General features: G+C 38.6%; 3 protein-coding genes and 1 pseudogene across 3 annotated transcripts; 2 read left to right on the top strand and 2 right to left on the bottom strand.

Annotated features, from left to right (window-relative positions):
- The first annotated feature begins 3,119 nt into the window (after positions 1–3,119).
- Positions 3,120–3,895, top strand: LOC117630334 (annotated as a pseudogene).
- A 5,556-nt stretch (positions 3,896–9,451) lies between these two features.
- LOC117630333 (egg cell-secreted protein 1.2-like) lies at positions 9,452–9,907 on the bottom strand. Its single transcript, XM_034363071.1, has one exon. The coding sequence runs from the start codon at positions 9,905–9,907 to the stop codon at positions 9,452–9,454; it is 456 nt and encodes a 151-aa protein (XP_034218962.1).
- A 1,894-nt stretch (positions 9,908–11,801) lies between these two features.
- LOC117630707 (WD repeat domain-containing protein 83) lies at positions 11,802–15,973 on the top strand. The gene is made up of 7 exons (XM_034363437.1): positions 11,802–12,205; positions 12,464–12,674; positions 12,775–12,884; positions 13,030–13,137; positions 13,223–13,268; positions 14,319–14,450; positions 15,675–15,973. The coding sequence occupies exons 1-7, from the start codon at positions 11,997–11,999 to the stop codon at positions 15,756–15,758; spliced, it is 900 nt and encodes a 299-aa protein (XP_034219328.1). The 5' UTR covers positions 11,802–11,996; the 3' UTR covers positions 15,759–15,973.
- LOC117630708 (extradiol ring-cleavage dioxygenase) lies at positions 15,943–17,090 on the bottom strand. The gene has a single exon (XM_034363438.1). The coding sequence runs from the start codon at positions 16,973–16,975 to the stop codon at positions 16,151–16,153; it is 825 nt and encodes a 274-aa protein (XP_034219329.1). The 5' UTR covers positions 16,976–17,090; the 3' UTR covers positions 15,943–16,150.
- Positions 17,091–18,281: the final 1,191 nt, after the last annotated feature.

Genomic DNA, 18,281 nt, shown 5'->3' with positions numbered 1-18,281 from the left:
TGGGCCCACTTAGGCTTGTAGCGTGGTTGGGTGTGAAATAGCGATTTTCCGCTTGGCATGGCATGTTGCTTGGCATGTTTTTTAATTATGATGCTTGACAAGATAATTAGCATGGATTTGTAGAGCTAACGTATTTTTTATAATCTTAATTTCGATTCCTAACATGACGGATTATTTATTTGGCATGGCATGCGAAGTGTGACTTGTGCGTGGCGGATCTTTGTGTGCTCCAAATTGGGCATTTTCTCAATAACGTGCCGTTTTGGGCCTGTAATTTATTCGGGCTCAACCGTGGATTTTTTGGGCCTCAACACCTGTTTCAAGTGTCCCAAAGAAGTTTGTAAGGAATTGAATTCTTGTAGTAGGCGTTTTCTGGGGTAGTGATATTAAGGTCCCCCCCAGTTTCTTGGAAAGATATTTGTTTGCCTAAACATTTAGGGGGGTCTAGGGGTTAGATCTGCTGCTCATTTTAACAAGGTGGCTTTAGCTAAATTAGGCTGGATCTGCCTATCTGACCCTACCAATTGGTGGGCTCAAATCATGACTAAGAAGTACTTAAGAAAAGATTGTTTTCTTTCTGTCCGCAAAAAGACTTCTCATTCTTTAACTTGGAAGGCCATTCTTGAAGCTCATACTTCACTGCATAAAGGTTTGAGATGGATTGTTGGTAATGGCCAATCCATCCTCTTCTGGACTGCAAATTGGGTTTTCCCTTTTCCTTTGCTAGATTTAATTCCTATGTTTTTGCGAAACAATATTAACTTGAATGCTAAAGTTGCAAATATTATTCAGAACCAGGTTTGGCAACGTGATAAGCTACTTCAAGAAGTTGATGAAGACATTCTGGAAAGAATTCTAGCTATCCCCCTCCCTCTTTCTCCACAGTTGGATGAGTTAATCTGGAGGCCCAACCCTAATGGAAAGTTTTCCATCAAATCTGCTTATAACCTTCGGTTACAGGATGAGCCTCCCCATCCTAGAGCTTCCTTACTAAAGAGAATGTGGAGTTTAACTCTGCCCCCCAAAGTCAAGCTCTTTGCTTGGTTATTTATTCGGAAAAGATTACAAGTTAGAAGTCACTTACACAAATATTTAACTAATATCAATCCTGAGTGCCCTCTTTGTAATAATCACTTGTTCACTATTAACCATCTATTTTTTGAATGTCAGTTTGTTGCTAATATTTGGAGGTGTACCTTAGGGCTCGTCAATGAGCCTGGTCAGGCCGGGCCGGACTTTAAAGAGGAGAGAGAAAATATCGGGCCGGGCCAGGCCGGATTTTTTTAGAAAATTCAAAGCTCAAGCCCGATCCATGGGCTAGGCTTGAGAAAGCCCATCGGGCGGGACTGGGCCTAAACTGGCCTACTTCATTCAAAAAAAAAAGTCATAAACTTAATCATAAGGGCATTTTAGTCCAAATTTGAGATTAAACTCACTTAATTCCAATATTTTCACATCAAACCAAATTCATGAAACACCCAATAAAGTCACACAACTTAATAAGATTTTCCACAAAAATAATAAAACCAAGTATTATTTTTTAGGTTATTACATAATTAGACCGTAATACGTTTTAAAAAATAATAAGTATCAAAAAAATATTTTTTTTCAAAGGATGGTATGAATAAATATGCAAATATTTGGTGATGTGTTCAAGAAAAACATGATTATATTTGGTGGTACGATTATGTTTCGTCATATGATTATATTTGGTGATGTGATATGTTGTTCATCTTATTTATATATATATAATTGCTGAATTAATAATTGACACAAATTAATGTGCTAATCATCCAATTATAAACTAGGAATGAGTAAAGAAAAGTAAATGAAATGAAACAAATTATGTATGTGATTTAAGTGATATAATCCTAAACCTAAACTCTTATTTATACATAATTATATATGTATGTGGGCCGGGCCGGGCTTTCTTGGGCTTAATTGGGCCGGGCTGGGCTTCAGACACCCAAGCCCAAGCCTAGCCTAGCCCAAGGCAGGCCGGGCTGGGCTTTTTTTCGATGGGCCCGGCGGGCCCCCATCGGCCCATGAGCCCGTGGGCCAAATGATGAGTATGATCCCCACGACCTCTCAACAGAATTTTGATGGTATCAAGTGGCTGGATATGCTCCCTCATTTAAAGGATATGGATGGCCCGAATAGTCTTTCAAAAGCTCTCCTTCTCTGCTGGCAAGTCTGGGAGGCTCGGAACAACTGTGTTTTTAAAGACATTGCCCCTCACCCGGTTAGAGCTCTCCATGTTGCCGGTTAGGTTGGCCTAGACTACTAGAAAATCAACTCCATCTCCCCCCCTCCTCCCCCTCCCTTCGTCCCACCACCCCCAACAAAGCCTGGTGAGGTGAGCCCTATTATCAAATGACTCTCCATTGACTGGATAAAAGTGAATTTTGATGGCTCGGTGCATGACAAAACACTCTTTGTTTTGTTCTTTGGAATTTGGAATGAGTAGCGTTAGGCTTCTTGAGGGGGGAGCTAAGAACACTTGGGGCAGGTCTTTCGATCAATATGGCAGTGTTTGGCTCTTACGGATGGCTGCCCAGGCCATTAACAATGGTTGTAAGTTTCCTTTTCCTATTCAAAAAAATAAACAATTAAAGGTCAAATTAGTACTTCTTGTGTTTTTTTTCTAGAAATGTTCTGATTCTTACTCTAGACTATTGATATTAGGTTAACGTTAACATCACATGCTAGACTTTTGAAAGAACATTACCCTATATATTTTGTAAGCATACAAATATAAATTTTTTTGTTTCTTTATATCTTTGTTGTTTGTTTCTGTTTGACGGGAACCCTTAAGAATGTGATGGTTGTAATATTGTTATAATTTTAATATAATAGTGCATATTCAGTATGGTTTTTACTTCTATAAACAGCACTTGTTTTTAACCACCATTTCTTGTATGATGACAGTCGTCTGGACTAGTTGCTTCCATCTGTTATTATTTTAAAACAAAGGAATCTACGTGAGGAGAAGTGTTGAAGAATAGTCTCACATTGTGGTTCGGCTCCGTGTGAGTATACTTGTCATATCACTCTATATATATCTATTTCAACCACGCCAATCTATATGCAATATTTTCGCGAGTCTTCTTCAGAAAAGAATGGCATACTACTCTTCTTTTCAGTTGCTAGGCTTGTTCTGCTTGATGATCAGCTTTCTTCAGCTCATTCTACTCCAAGCCTTGGCTTGGGGACCTGATGTTCCTACACAAGGCTTTGTCATCCTCCCTTTTAACTGATCATTCTACCATATTCAGAAGCCTTACGATGTCCCCGAAGACCAGCGCTTCAGCTTCGTCCATGGAATTCAAAAATGTTGGGTCTGCCAGCCAAACCATGCCTCGTACTGAGATTGCCATACAAGTAAGGTTCTCTTAACAAACTAATATGTTACAATTGTATAGACCGCACATTACATTATGTCAAAATTCAACATGATCAATGGTCCAGATTCACATATCATTAACTCTTTGTCTATTGCAGGGATACAATTACTCTTCCAGGGTGTGGGAATTTGAAGCATATGGGTATGTACCATATGGGATATCAAGTGTGTGCATAATGCAAGTGTTTGGAGCAAGTGCTCCTCATGCCACAACTCTAATGCTTAAGGGTTTACAATGGTTCACTCATGTACTACACGGGTCCAGTGTTGGTTCCAAACATCTATGACAAATGGTTCAAGTTGAATGTGATTCACGATGTTGAAGCTGCAAAAGTGAAGGTTTACATTGATGGATTTGTCAAATTAGAGGCAGATGGTCGTGGAGGCACATCTCATGCATTCACATGTGGTGTATACGCCCAGCATAATGACTCCTTTTACATGGAGTCTCGTTGGAAACACATCCAAGTTTCAAGAAAGTGTAGACCTTGAACCATTAAGTAGCACAGCAATATGTGAAATATGGTATGGTCATATGCATAAAACTTATTTGCTTCGACCCAACCACCAAAAAAAAAAAAAAAAAAAGAAGAAAGCTTGTTTTCTTTTCATGTCTCATGAATAAATATGTAAACGAATAAATAAAAGAATTTAAAAAAACCTCAAAATAACAGGTGGGCGTTGAGTTTGATGGCCTTGAGTCTAAATGACCTCGATTGTTTAGGTGTTACGGTTATCTATTGTTTTTAAAGTGATGTAGTTAGATTGTTCATTAATGTTGTATTCCAGAAATAATCAATTGTTCTTTTTTTTTTTTCTTTTTTTTTATACAAGTGATATTGGGAAATCGAACCTAGGACTTTGGATGTAGAGATAAATGCTCTTAACCACTTGAATTACGTCCAAACCCCTTGCAATTATTCTCTAATCCTTAATAACTTATGAAAATATTCAAAAACACATAACATATTTGTTTGAAAAAATAAGTCCCTCACTATATCAGCATATTCACGGAACATAAATCACGTTTTAGCCATTTTCATGTCACAAATTCATATTTTTTGAAATTAGGATGCACATTATCCCATGCATATACCTAATTTCACACTAGTACGATGTTAGGCCCATTTGCACGAGAGAACCAAGCCAAAGTCATTCATATATATATGTGTATTTTTTTTAGATAAGTGATAATATAAACTACAAAGGAAGGGGGTTCATCTCACACACACTCTATAAGGTGCTATAGGGGTTTGAACTTGAGGCCAATGGTCTGCAAGTAAATACCATTTTCCACTGGACTAGACATAATTAGCAACAACTGTAGTTAAACATGAGTATTTGAATTATTCACATTTATGACTTACCATGCATTTACTAACACATAACGAAGCCAAATGATATATCAGTTGTACATGACCCAATATTTGAAAAATCAGGAATTAGATGGATAAATTTTTTTTTTTTTTAATGAAACAGGGGGGAAATAACCCCAAAACCCAAACCAACAGCTACACAACTCGAACCAAACGAGGGTGACTAACTCCTAAAGAGTCATCAATCAAAATGGAACCAAGACAACTAGGTGCCTCGTCTAAAAATCAAACACCCAACCCCATATTATAGCTCAATTTAGCAAGGCAGTTAGCAGCAAAATTCTTCTCCCGAAAAATACGATGCACCTCCACACAATCCAGTTGAGTCAACATCTCTCTACAACAATCCAGTAACCCAGCAAGGGGATGAACCTCAAGACTTTCCTTGCACTGAATAAGCCTGATAGTAGTGGCTGAATCCATTTAACCAAAAGCTTCTTTACACCCTTCCCAATTGCTAGTTTAAGGCCAAATAACAATCCCCAAAGCTCAGCTTCTAAAATCTGGCCTTGCCCCAGATAAACTACAAAACCACCATGCCAAATCCCAACGGAGTCTCGGATCAAACCCCCAGCCCCAATAGCATGATGTAGAACAGTTGGCAGATTTTATCGCGGTTGAGCTAGAAAAAGGGCGCGGTGGGAATTTGCAGTTTTGTCGTCCAAGCTCCGATTAGGGCGCAAAATACCATTTCGGAAAGGGAACGATGCCACGAGTGCAACTCACAGCTTTGCTGTGACATATGCTGGATTTTGGCGTTCTGAGGTCATTTGGACTTCCAAAATTGCAGTTAAAGTTTGGTAGTTAATTTTTCAATAAATTCTGTTTTGACAGTTTAGGAGTTATGTTATTAAGACTCCAAATTAATTCTGTTTTCTTCAGTTTTATGTCAGTTTAGGAGTTATGTTATTAAGACTCCAGGTTAATTTTGTTGTTTCAGTTTTATGTAATAATTCCCTTGGTAGTTGAAGGGTTGAGGGTTGTTGAGAATTGTGTATTTAGACAGGTTTGTCTAAACTTTTCTGGTAACTCAGTTTTTAATAATATTAATCTAAGAGAGTTTCTCTTAATTTTCTGGTGGAATCCAGTTTGCTTTGTTACATCAAGGTTTCGCTTGAAACCTTATTGCTTGTGCTGCGTCATAGCACCTGACATGCCCTTTCTAGAGCCATCCACATTCAATTTCAACCAGTTAGAGATAGGAGGTTCCCAGGACATAACCTGTTGCTCCTTAATTTCCTGGTTTTTAGTCCCACCGAAAGCTTTAAACCACTCAAAAACTGCAACAACAATAATTTGAATGGGCTGCAAAGGTAGGCTATCATCCCCACTAAAAATATGTTGATTTCTCCATTTCCATAAGTATCAGCAAGTAAATACAAACACATCAATCCAAGGGAAGCAGCCATACCATTTCACTGAAGAACATAGATTGCTCATAAGCTAAGGCTTAAAATCAGCCTCAAAAAACTTACTAAACTGATTAGGAAGGAGAAATTGACTCCAGAGTTCCTTAGCTTTTGAGCAATCCCTCAGAATCTGTAAAGCATCTTCATTGTACCATCCACAATAATTACAAGAAGAATCAGAAGAAAGCCTCATTTTAACACGCTAAGCATTAGACATGATTTTCTCATGATAGACCAGCCATAAAAAATAAAAAAAAACTGTAGTTTTGGAGGAATTTTAAGTTTCCAAAGAATCTTCCAAAAAGGATCCAACCACTGCTCACCTTGCACCAACAACTCATAAGCAGTCTTGACAGTAAACACTCCATTAGGATTACACTTCCATATCTTAGCATCAGCCCTACCACCACCAAAACCAGCAGGGAAATTAATAATTTGCTGGACCATTTCCTCAGACAAAACTTCTCTGAGCCTCTCTATATCCCACCAGCCATCTTTGAAAAACTAAGACACAGTACAGTCAGGATCAGCCATATTGACAACTCCCTCATGATGAGATAGAGGAGAGCCTAAAATCCAATTATCTTTCCAGAATTTCACAGCATTCCCTTTACCAATTCTCCAAATTAAACCCTTGGCTAGGAGTTCAGAACCATATAAAACCCCTCTCCAGGTTGAGGAACAATCTTGCCTAGTTTTCAAATCAACATCCACAATACTCTGCCTTTTTAAATATTTATCTTCAAAAATTTTAACCCATAACCCCTTCTCTTTGGCATGCATCCTTCATCCAATCTTAGCCAAAAGAGCTTGGTTCATATGCTGAGTTTTTTTGAAACCCAGGCCTCCTCTACATTTAGGTCAGCACGCTAAATCTCATTGACACAAGTGAATCTTATGATTATTATCTGTGCCTCCCCAAAAAAAATTACAATTGATCTGATCCAAAGCATTACACACACTCACCGGCAACTTGGCAGTTTGCATTGTGTACACAGGAATATAAGAGGTAACCGACTGTATCAAGGTAGCTCTACCAGCTAAAGACAAATACTTGCTTTTCCACGAAGTAAGATGATTCTGCACTTTGTTAACCAATCCACCATAGGTATCTTTATAGACTTATTATGCAGAATTGGCATTCCCAAATAATTACCAAGATTTGCCGTCAAAGGGGAAAAACATATACGACTAAGATCCTGAGCTAGTACATTCCCAGTATTAGGAGAACAAAAAATAGTTGATTTGTCAAAATTCACAGCCTGCCCAGAGACACTGCAAAACTTCTCTAAACAGTCCCTCATAATTTGAGCTTGTTTAGTACTAGCCTCAGCAAATAACACCAAATCATCAGCAAAAAATAAATGAGAAACACAAGGCCCAGACTGAGAAGATTTAACACATTTCCATCTCTTTTTGTCCACTTCATCAAAAATAATATGAGATAACTTCTCAATGCAAAGCACAAACAGGTAGGGGGAAAGAGGATCTCCCTGTCTAATACCACTTTGAGGTCGAAAAGCATCAGTCAATTCCCCATTAACACATATTTTGTATTGGACTGAAGAGATACAACTCATAACCAGCTGAACGAAGACTCTAGGCAGCTTTAAGTCCACAAGAACAGACTCAATGAAATGCCAATTAAGTCTGTCATAAACTTTAGACAAGTCTGTCTTCCAAGCCATGAACCCTTTTTTCCCTTTAGAAATCTTAAACTTGTGCCTTAACTCTTGAGCTATAATGATATTATCAACGATTTGTCTACCAAGGACGAAACTAACTTGATTAGGACTGATCAAATTAGGAAGAATAACCCTCAATCTAGCAACAAGAATCTTCGAAATCACTTTATAAAGAGTACAACATAAACTTATTGGTCTAAATTGCACCATAGAACTAGGATTGGGAACTTTAGGAACCAAAGTAATCAAAGTAGTATTAAACTTCTCATGAATAATGCAAGTAGAGAAAGCAGTACTGACCAAATCAAAGATATCCCTAGCACAAAGACTCCATTGATTTTGATAAAAACAAGCAAGATAGCCATCAACACCTGGAGCTTTATTCCCACCAATCCCAAACAAGTTGTCCTTAACTTCCTGTAAGTCAACAGGCTTAACTAACCCAGCCACATCAGCATCATCAATACAAGGAAAAAGTTGAGGAATGTCCACAATACTTTGCAAACACTGCCTCGAATTAAAGAGATCTGAAAAATACTTCACAGCAATTGTCTCCAGATGGATAATTTTAGCAATCGTCTCTTTAAGTCTTCTTCTTTTTCTTTTTTTTTTCTTTTTTTTTTTAAAAATAATTTTCTCATATCTTATCTTTGATGTTATAATTGCACAATCAATTGATTAAAAAATTTGATGTTATCAATTGATAATATATCACGAAATTAGAAGCCCGTGAACTTTGACGATTTTTTTAAAGCTAGTGTTAAAGAAATTTAAAGAAATAATCAAATAATGGTTAGACAAACCACTCATAGCTGATTTTGTCTTCTACCCTTCCTTTCCTTTGATACTTGTTACGAACCACTTGAGTGGATGACAATAGTAAATGACTTTTTTTCTTTAATTTTTCCCTAGTTTCTGATACCATATGTGACTCGACCATATAAGGCAATTGATATCTACTATTTGGTAGATAGGATAGGATTAGTTTAATCTAATGTCATTTTCAATGCTCAAAAAAATATAGGTAGGATAAAATTAAAGAAAATCTCTTCTTAGTGGGTATATTCAATTAGGATTCTAGAACGTTTAAAAAGATTTTAAAAATTCGAGTGTATTTAATTTGAATTTATACAAACTTTAAAAGATGTTTTAAAAGTTTGGGTGTATTCAATTAGGATTATAAAAAAGTTGAATACTTAATCTCTCACTACTCCGAACTCAAGACTTGGGACCCGAATTCAGGATCCTCCCCAATTCAATATAAATTCAACGTTAGTCAAATCCTATATTCTTTTGCTTCACATTTTATAATTCTTTTTCGATATATAAGATATTGAGAGAGGGGGGAATTGATCATAGAATCTTGAGTGCATAATTCTGTTCATTGTTTTTCAAACATATAGAATAAGAAGAATAAGAAGAAATTAAGCATAGCTTCTATATTTATTAACCAAGCAGCAGACACCATAACACCTCGAGTATCTAAGAAAACCCAATTAACTTTCTACCATAATATATTTATTCAGTAAACTGAAGTCTAAATATATATGAAACCAAGATAGATAATTAAGAGTGGCATTAAATGGCTGGGGTAGCGGGGGAGGAAGCAGCAGCACGTGGAGGCGAAGCCGGGGCGGAGGAAGAAGCATTATCAGTAGAACCAGCAGCGGAAGCGGCATCACAGTAGCCTCGCAAAATGTTACCCTCCTCCGCCGTGAAGCCAAGCGACGTCAGCATGGCAGGCCAGCAGTGGTGCGTGATTGTGGCAATGGCTTTGCAACAGTCAGTCCCAATATCAGCCTGCCCGTTGAGGAAAAACAGAACCACTTCATTTGAACATGATTTCAGCTCCACAAGCGCATTCCAGCACTCCCCTAAGCCCCCTTGGCCACCGCTGCCGCCTTCACCGCCTTGGCTGCCGGTTTTGATCCCCACAGCAGCCATGTTCCTCGCATTGGCAATTGCATTGTCTGCACTCATTATGAGGCACATTGTGGTCATCAAGAGGAGGAAAGCCGCATTTTTGAAAGCCATGGTATTCTCTGTTACTGTTTCTAATATTTGTATGTGAATATTCAGAGCTTGAGTGAAGAACATGGGAGGGTGTGGGAGTAATTTATAGTGGTGATTTGAGTCCGGTGAGGAAGAGGAAGATGAGAGGGCTGCTAATAATTATTCATTAAGCTGTTAATTACTTTCATGATCATGGGGTTTGATCATAATTAATTTTATATATATATTTATTGGTGTCTAAAATTATTCCAAACGCTAGACTTAAATTAAATGGGTAATCCCTTAGCTGATGCCTGATGGGAGCGTTACTGGCTAGGGTTCATACTGTCTTAAGTTTTTCATTTAGACTTAATTACATGGGTAAACATAAAGAAAGAAGCTAATTCCTTGGCCAATGGGAAGATTCAGTTCAATTAGCTGGGCTTCCTACCCCGTCTTAGTTATTAATTCAATTTTATTATTTATGGCACGCTGTGCTCATGGCTTTTTTGTTTGTTTTTATTTTAGTTTTTCGCTTTTCTATCGAATGGTCATACCCGGTTTTATTTTGATCATTCAACTAATTTTTTTAGTTTTACTCATCGTCCAACTCTCTCACATATGTCAAATTGATCATTTCGTTAAATTCCGTCAATTTGAGAAATACAATTATCAATTTAGTTGACTTTTTGAGGGGTAAATTAGACAGACTTGACGTAAAGGATAAACGCTGCAATGCAAGACCTATTGGAAAACACCTATTTTTGAAGTTGAAAGATGAAAATACAACCCGGACTATATTTCAGAAACCATGGGTCGTTTGGTACGGCGGACTGTCATGGACTGGACTAAATCCTAGGACTGTCTTGGATTAACTCGGATTGGACTAAGCTGGATTAAGTACTGACCTACGTTTGGTGCTGTGTCGGACTAAGAAGTTGGATTGTAAAAATAGTGAAGACCTATGTTTGGTGTTGTGTCGGACTAAAAAATAATTTTTGCAATATTTAAATTTAATTGAATATTTTGACTTAAAAAATATTTATATTTAATTAGGGATATTTAATTGGGGTTGATGTGTGAATTTTTTTTAAAAAAAAATTTAAAAAAAAAAACCATTATCTCGTTCTTTCCTTCTTCCTTCCTTCCTCTCCCTGGCTCTGCCTTTCTTTCCCGTCTGTCTTCCTCTCTCTCTGGCTGTGTCTTTCTTTCCAGATTACCAAAGAGAAAAATAGAATAAACCCAATAACCCCACACCACAACTTTTGACAAACCACACCACAAAATTAAAATTAAAAAAAACCAAAACACAATTGGGATCTTTTTGATCCCTTTCTTCTTCCTGGTAGCATACCCTGCGAATCCAGTAACCATAATAAAGTCCCTGCTTGGCTTTGTTTTTGTAATTCCTTCTTCTCAAAATCATAAAAGGGATATGATGGATTGGTATCATCGCAATCAGTGGAATAGTCGACCCATTTTCTTACACAAGCATTTTTGTACTCAGATCGGCAGGTATGGAGGTCTTTCCCAACCTCAAGCCCACCGGCAACTAGCTCCACATCCTTGTTGCCAACGGAAACGGCACCATCGAATTCGACAAGCTACTCACCGCCATCTTGCCTGACATGAACGGGGAGGATCCTCATCAACCAGGAGCAGCTCATGGAGGTCGCTGTGTGGGTCGGACTCGATGTTTCAAAATAGCACGCTCGCTATTTTGCGAACTGCTTTTCATCCTCGCAGTATTGGACGAGCGAGTCCGGTGATTTTTTCATCAGTGGACTATACAATCCCATTTATGTTAGTCCCTCTTTCACCAAACGTGGGTTTTAAAGTGCTATTTAACACTGTCCAGGCTAGTCCAGCCTGCCAAACATGCCCTAGCTACAATTTAACCTATATATAACATATTGAATATTTTTAGTCTTTTTTCAACCTTTAGAAACTCAAAATACTCGAGCCCCCTCTTAAACAATGTTTGGACTCTTTTTTCCAGAATTTCGTCGGCCCAAGCCATTCTTTGTTTTGGGTCCAGCCCAAACTCTCCCTCCCCGCCGGCAATAATCACCAGAAAATTCCCAAATATCAGTTTTTGGCGCCCTAAAGATTGAAGAAGAGCAGCGAAGAGATGAGCGTGGCGGATCTGCCAAAGACAGAGGCGAACGTGCTGAGAGGCCACGAGGGGGCAGTATTAGCAGCGAGGTTCAATAGTGACGGCAATTACTGCCTCAGCGCCGGGAAAGACCGAACCATCAGACTCTGGAACCCACACCGCGGCATCCACATCAAGACCTACAAGTCCCATGGCCGCGAAGTACGTGACGTTCATGTCACCTCGTAAGTCTTCATCTTTTCTTCTTCTTTCTAATCTTTGAGCTGAACCCAGTTGACCAATTCAATGAATATATATAATGTGGAATGTGGGTGGCCTTTGGATAATTTGTTCTTGTAGGGACAACTCAAAATTGTGTTCTTCAGTATTCATGTTTTCCTCTTCTTACTATTCTTTCAGCTGAACCCAGTTAACCAATTCGATGTATATATATATATATATATGTATAATGTGGGTGGCCTTTGTATAATTTGTTCTTGTAGGGACAACTCGAAATTGTGTTCTTGCGGTGGTGACAGACAAATCTTTTATTGGGATGTGGCGACGGGGAAAGTCATTCGAAAGTTTCGAGGTCATGAAGGGGAGGTGAATGCTGTGAAGTTCAATGAGTATTCATCTGTTGTGGTCTCGGCAGGTTTTGATCAGTCCTTGCGTGCTTGGGACTGCAGGTCTCACAGCAATGAACCCATTCAGGTTAGCCTTGTTATTGCTTTTTTTCCTTTTCTTCTTTTTGTTAGATTTCTTTAATTGTTTGTAATTTACTTGTTTTTTCATAGCTGTGCTTAACCTGCAGATAATCGACACGTTTACAGACAGTGTAATGTCTGTTTGTTTAACAAAGACCGAAATTATCGGTGGAAGTGTTGATGGAACTGTGAGAACTTTCGATATGCGTATAGGGAGGTATGTTGCTTTGTTCTGTATTTTTATCTCTTTACATAGTTATGTGTCACACATCTCCTTGTAAGCTAAACTTAGACACTCAAAACTTTGATTCAATGATTTTCCTGAGCTTTTCGTGATGTATGTTTAATGTTGTATTACATAGAGAAGTATCCGATGACTTGGGACAACCTGTAAACTGCATCTCAATGTCAAATGATGGTAACTGCATACTAGCCAGTTGCTTAGATTCGACTTTACGTCTCATTGACAGGTAAATACATTTAAAATCACTTATTGTAGTAGTCATGTATCTGGCTTAAGTTGCACTCCCTTTTGCTAATTTTTTATTCTGATAGGTCTTCTGGTGAATTACTTCAACAATACAAAGGTCATACTTGTAAGGTCAGTGTGCTGATGTGCTATTATGGATTCTGGAACTCTGTCATGGTTCCTTTGCTATATTGTAATTCAGATATGCGTTGTGTTGTCGATGTTTTTTTGGCTGGAAATTGATTTGTTCGCTATTCAAACATTTTATATGAATTTGCATTTATTTTAGGCTTATTTATGTACATGCCCCTTGTGCTTTCAAACTTGTCTCAGATTACCACCTGTGTTTGAAAACATCTCAAAGTACCCTTTAACCTTTTAAAAACCGTCTCACGTTACCCCTTCCGTCAGTTTTTTTGACGTTCCGTTACAAATGTTGGGCCCCACATCCTTTTTTCTTCTTTTTTTCTCCTCCTTCCCCCTCCCCCCTCCCCCCATTCCAGAACAGCAGCCCTCCCCTTTGTTACTGTTCATCGCTTATTTACCCTCCATAACTCAGAGATTTCTCCTAACCAACACAACTAGCAGCAAGAACAGCTCGAGAGGTTGAAAAATCATACCTAGATCGAAGCAAATGGTGCTCAGAATCGCCCGAACCAGCTATGGAGATTTTGGGTAAAAACCGGCCAATTTCTTGCTTTTTTCGGCAATCCAGATGGCAGTTGGCAGCAGCTGAGATGCGAGGCTAGTAGAGGACAACGTGCTGGTTCTTTTGATACCCATGTCGTCGCTTGGCCGGAGGAGGAGATGCGGATGAACAGTAACAAAGCTGTTCTGGAATTGGGGGGGAGGGGAAAGGAGGAGAAAAAAGGAAGTGGGGCCCAACATTCATAATGGAATGTCAAAAAAACTGACGGAAGGGGTAACATGAGACAGTTTTTAAAAGGTTAGAGGGTACTTTGAGACATTTTCAAATACAGGTGGTAATATGAGACAAGTTTAAAAGCACAGGGGGGCATGTACATAAATAAGCCTTTATTTTAATGTGCACTTTTATGGTTCTTTTTTTTTTTTTTTACCTCATATCCTGTGGTCACCTTGAAGTATTTGGCACAGGCTTGCACATTTTGACTCTTGTTGTTCATGAGTTCTTATCATTCCCATTGCTTGTCACTGTATCAGTCTTACAAATTGGACTGCTGTATTACCAACACTGATGCCCATGTAACCGGTGGGTCTGAGGATGGCTTCATTTTCTTCTGGGATCTGGTAGATGCATCTGTGGCAACAAAGTTCAGAGCTCATTCGTCAGTGGTAAAGCCCAGTTTCCTCCATTCATTGTTGTTTTTCCATCAAAATTGTGTCGAATGCTCACAATGTCCCTACTACTTACTTCGTGTTTCTTGTGTATGAAAAAAGAAAATATTCCTGTGACTTATACAGATTAATACAGTTCAAAAAGGTTGTTACTTCCATAATTTGGATAATCTTGTCAATAAATTTAAGAATAAGTGCTGCTCTTTCATTATAGCATTTTAGTTCTGATGCATTTTCTGCCTTTCTAAGGCTTCTTTCTCTTATATGCTTTATTTTAATTCTTCTCTCTTTCTTTGTGTTCATTTTGGATAGGCTTTTAATATTCATTATATTGCCAATTGATTCGTACTTATACATAAACCTCTTCGTATTTTCCTTGTATTGTTTTGCTCTTTCTTGGTGTTAGTTTTGTATAAGCCTTTTCGTTCATTATATTGCCAACTGATACATACTTACAAGTTGCATGTATAATTTTTTGTATTTTCCTTTACTGTTTTGCTCTTTCATTGTGTCAGTTTTGTATAAGCTTTTTTTCTTTCATTATATTGCCAACTGATACATACTTGCATGTAGACCTTTTCATTCTGATGCATTGTCATAAGGATGGAGGTTAGTCCTCCTTCTTGCAAAATCCTCCCTTCCCCTGAATTTAACCAAATGCCTTTAGAGCTTGGAGAGGTGTCACTTGAGTAAAGTGGTTGTGTGGAGATCGTAAATTAGACAGACTTCCAACATGCGACTGGAAATAGTATCATGGGCAATAGTGCTCTGGGGACAACACCCAACTATTTCTATCAATTTCTGGGGATAATATGATTTTAATTCACATCTATTTGTTTTTAATGTAAAATGGTAGGGAAGTTGGAAAATCACTTAAACTTGGTTTATGAACAACGAGAAACAGAAACTGAAGAGACCCATTGTGATACAAAGTTCACATCTGCCTTAGAATTTTTTCATGGTTTTCTTTTTGGATGTCAATTGGAAATTGACCCGTTTCATTGAGGTGTTGTGTTACAACATTTATGATGATTGTAAGGGGATAGAGTAGTTTATGTCATGATTGCTGCATCTTGGTCCGTTCTTTGCTTCTGGCACAAGGACTAGTGTAAACCATCAAAAGAGGTTGCTTGGAAACCCTAAATGCTTACGGGATTTGTCTGTCATTTTGTTTTCCTTCTCCTGTTGGTAAATAACGGCATTTTGGATTTGGTTTGACAGGTAACAAGTGTGAGTTATCACCCAAAGGACAACTGCATGATAAGTTCCTCTGTTGATGGCACCATTAAGGTGTGGAAATCTTGAAAACTTTTCACAAGCAATGAAGTAAATCAACCTATGCTGTGCTGCAATTTGTACCATCTCTGCTGAAATGCTGCCTTGTAATTATAGAATTGTTAGCTTTGCTTGTTCCAATGCTCTTCACTTTCAGAGTTTTGTATCTGATTTTGCACAACATTTTACTGTATTGAATTTGGGCACACTCTAATTGATGTATGAAAAGTTAACAATGTTTTGTATTGAATTTGAGTACACTCAAACCTCCAAATCACACTCACTCCAGATAGATCAATATTCACAACAAAGATCCGACCTTTTATTTGAAGAACATAATCTACAAAATAAACAAAACATAAACAAAGATCATCACACTTTTACAATTAATGGTGAGAATTTCAAATTTCAAATGTCAATCTTCAGCTGGTAGGTGGTGATGTAAACTGGTAGGAGGCATAAGAAAGAGCACCAAGATCCCAGCTCCCATGAATGAGCTTAGCCTTGGCATCTGAGCCAGCAGCTCCCGTGGCCACATGCAATGGGTAGAAGTGATCAGGCCAAGGGTGAGCCATTTTCGCATAAGGGGCCTTCTCCTCGTACTGGTTCACGTCTTCGTACCTCCCTTCAAGCAGAGCATCCTTAAGCCACGTGTCGAACTCCAGGGCCCACGGAACAATGGATCCAGCACCACCACCACCACCCCTGATCTCCCTCAGCGCCCTCAAGTTGTGAGTGGCACTGCCAGACCCCACCACAAGGACGCCCTCGTTCTTGAGTGGGGCCAGTGCCCTCCCCATGTTGTAGTGATAAGTGGCGTCCCGGTCTGTCTGGATAGATAGCTGACAGACAGGGATGTCTGCCTCCGGGTACATGAACATAAGTGGGACCCACGCTCCGTGGTCAAGGCCACGTTTGGCATCGACATCGACGCGTGGGAAGCCGGAGGCGGTGAGTAGGTCCTTGACGCGGCCGGCGAGGTTGGGGGAGCCCGGAGCGGGGTACTTGAGCTGGTACATGGACTTGGGGAAGCCGTAGAAGTCGTAGATGGTGTCGTGGCGGCCGGAGATGGCGTTGACGGTGGGGACAGACGTCTCCCAGTGGCCGGAGATGATGAGAATGGAATTGGGTTTGTTTGGATACACGTTTTGCTTCCATGACTGGAGGAATTTTCTGGCTGGGATTGACTCGTCGATGCTTAGCGTAGGGGATCCATGGGATATGTAAAACGTGTCCTGAACTGCCATTGCAAAACACAGACAAGGAGAGCGAGAGAGAGATGAAAAAGGAATTTGGAATTGGGAAATTGGGATTTTGGTTTTGTTCTTCTCCTTTTGGTAGTTTTTCTATTTTATACAAAAAGGAAGTCGTAATCTATGTTCGGTCGGTGAAAACACGTTTCTCCTAATATACTACGTTACGTATGTGCTTCTGTCATTTTCTTTTCTTATTAGAGCAAGTCCAGCAGTGTCAGCTGGACTCGGGCTGGGGGGTTTGGAAAAAAATGGACTTGCAGATTTCAAATTTTTTTTACCGTTGGCTCGTGCATTGCACGCGCCAACGTTTAAAAAAAATTCAAACGGACTGCTACAGTAGCCGCCAACGGCTACTGTCCACGTGGCAGCCTCTGGTCTCTCCGTTTCTTTTTTTTCTTCAATCCAACGGTAGCCAATTTTTCTGCAATAAAAAATTGAAAAAAAATACACAAAAATTACTGAATTTTTTTTGTATAAATACCAACCAATACTCTTCACTTTTAACACCAAATCCTCTTATATTTTCTTCTCCTTCTACTATTGTTCACTTTCTCCTCAATATTTATTCACTTTCTATTCAATATTTTTTTACTTTCAAGTTGTATTTTTGTCTATCATATTATGGGTTCTTCTAATGAAAATGGAGGGGCATGGAGCATGATGGAAGATGTTAGCTTGTGTGAGGCTTGGGTCCAAGTTAGTCATTGTCCCGTAACGGGCAATGAGATTAAATTTTATCATATGTGGAAAAAAAATTCATCAAGCATTTTGTGAAAGGGCAATTGGTTCTACACGTACAGAAATGGCATTATCCAGTAGGTGGAAAGTTCTTAATAAAGAGTTGGCGAAATGGAGAAATGCCTTAGCAAAAGCGATGGACAACCATCGAAGCGGAGAAAACCTTAGCAATGAGGTAAATTATTTGTCATTTTCCTTCTATTAATTTCTATGTCATATTAATTTTTATTTAAATGTTTCTTGCAATTTATATATTTTGTTAATATGTCTCTAGTTTTTTTTTTTTTATACATGTTGCATTTTTTTAAAATTTATTTAATTTGCATTAGTTTTTTTTTTACATGTTGCATTGCCAATATTTTATAAAGTTTCTTGCATTTCCATTTAATTTTTTTTATAGATTATGCAAGCACAAATGTGGTTTGGTGCTATTGGGTAAGGGAAAAAAAGTTTCAACCATACCCATTGTTGGGAGGTGGTGAAGACTTGTAAGAGATTCCAAATTATTCCAACCAGTCCGACGGTAGTCTTGAACGAGACTCCACTTCATGAGACGCCG

The sequence above is a fragment of the Prunus dulcis genome, chromosome 6 (assembly GCF_902201215.1).
Source record: "Prunus dulcis chromosome 6, ALMONDv2, whole genome shotgun sequence".
In the NCBI taxonomy this organism is placed as follows: domain Eukaryota; kingdom Viridiplantae; phylum Streptophyta; class Magnoliopsida; order Rosales; family Rosaceae; genus Prunus; species Prunus dulcis.
Note: the sequence above shows the minus strand (reverse complement) of the source record. Positions and strands in the feature narration are given on the sequence as shown.

Coding starts and splice junctions, on each gene's coding strand:
- LOC117630707 (XM_034363437.1), top strand. CDS start 11,997: ATGAGCGTGGCGGATCTGCCAAAGACAGAGGCGAACGTGCTGAGAGGC. Junction 12,885..13,029: donor TTCGATATGCGTATAGGGAG/GTATGTTGCTTT, acceptor TGTATTACATAG/AGAAGTATCCGATGACTTGG. Junction 14,451..15,674: donor TCAGAGCTCATTCGTCAGTG/GTAAAGCCCAGT, acceptor TTGGTTTGACAG/GTAACAAGTGTGAGTTATCA.
- LOC117630333 (XM_034363071.1), bottom strand. CDS start 9,907: ATGGCTTTCAAAAATGCGGCTTTCCTCCTCTTGATGACCACAATGTGC.
- LOC117630708 (XM_034363438.1), bottom strand. CDS start 16,975: ATGGCAGTTCAGGACACGTTTTACATATCCCATGGATCCCCTACGCTA.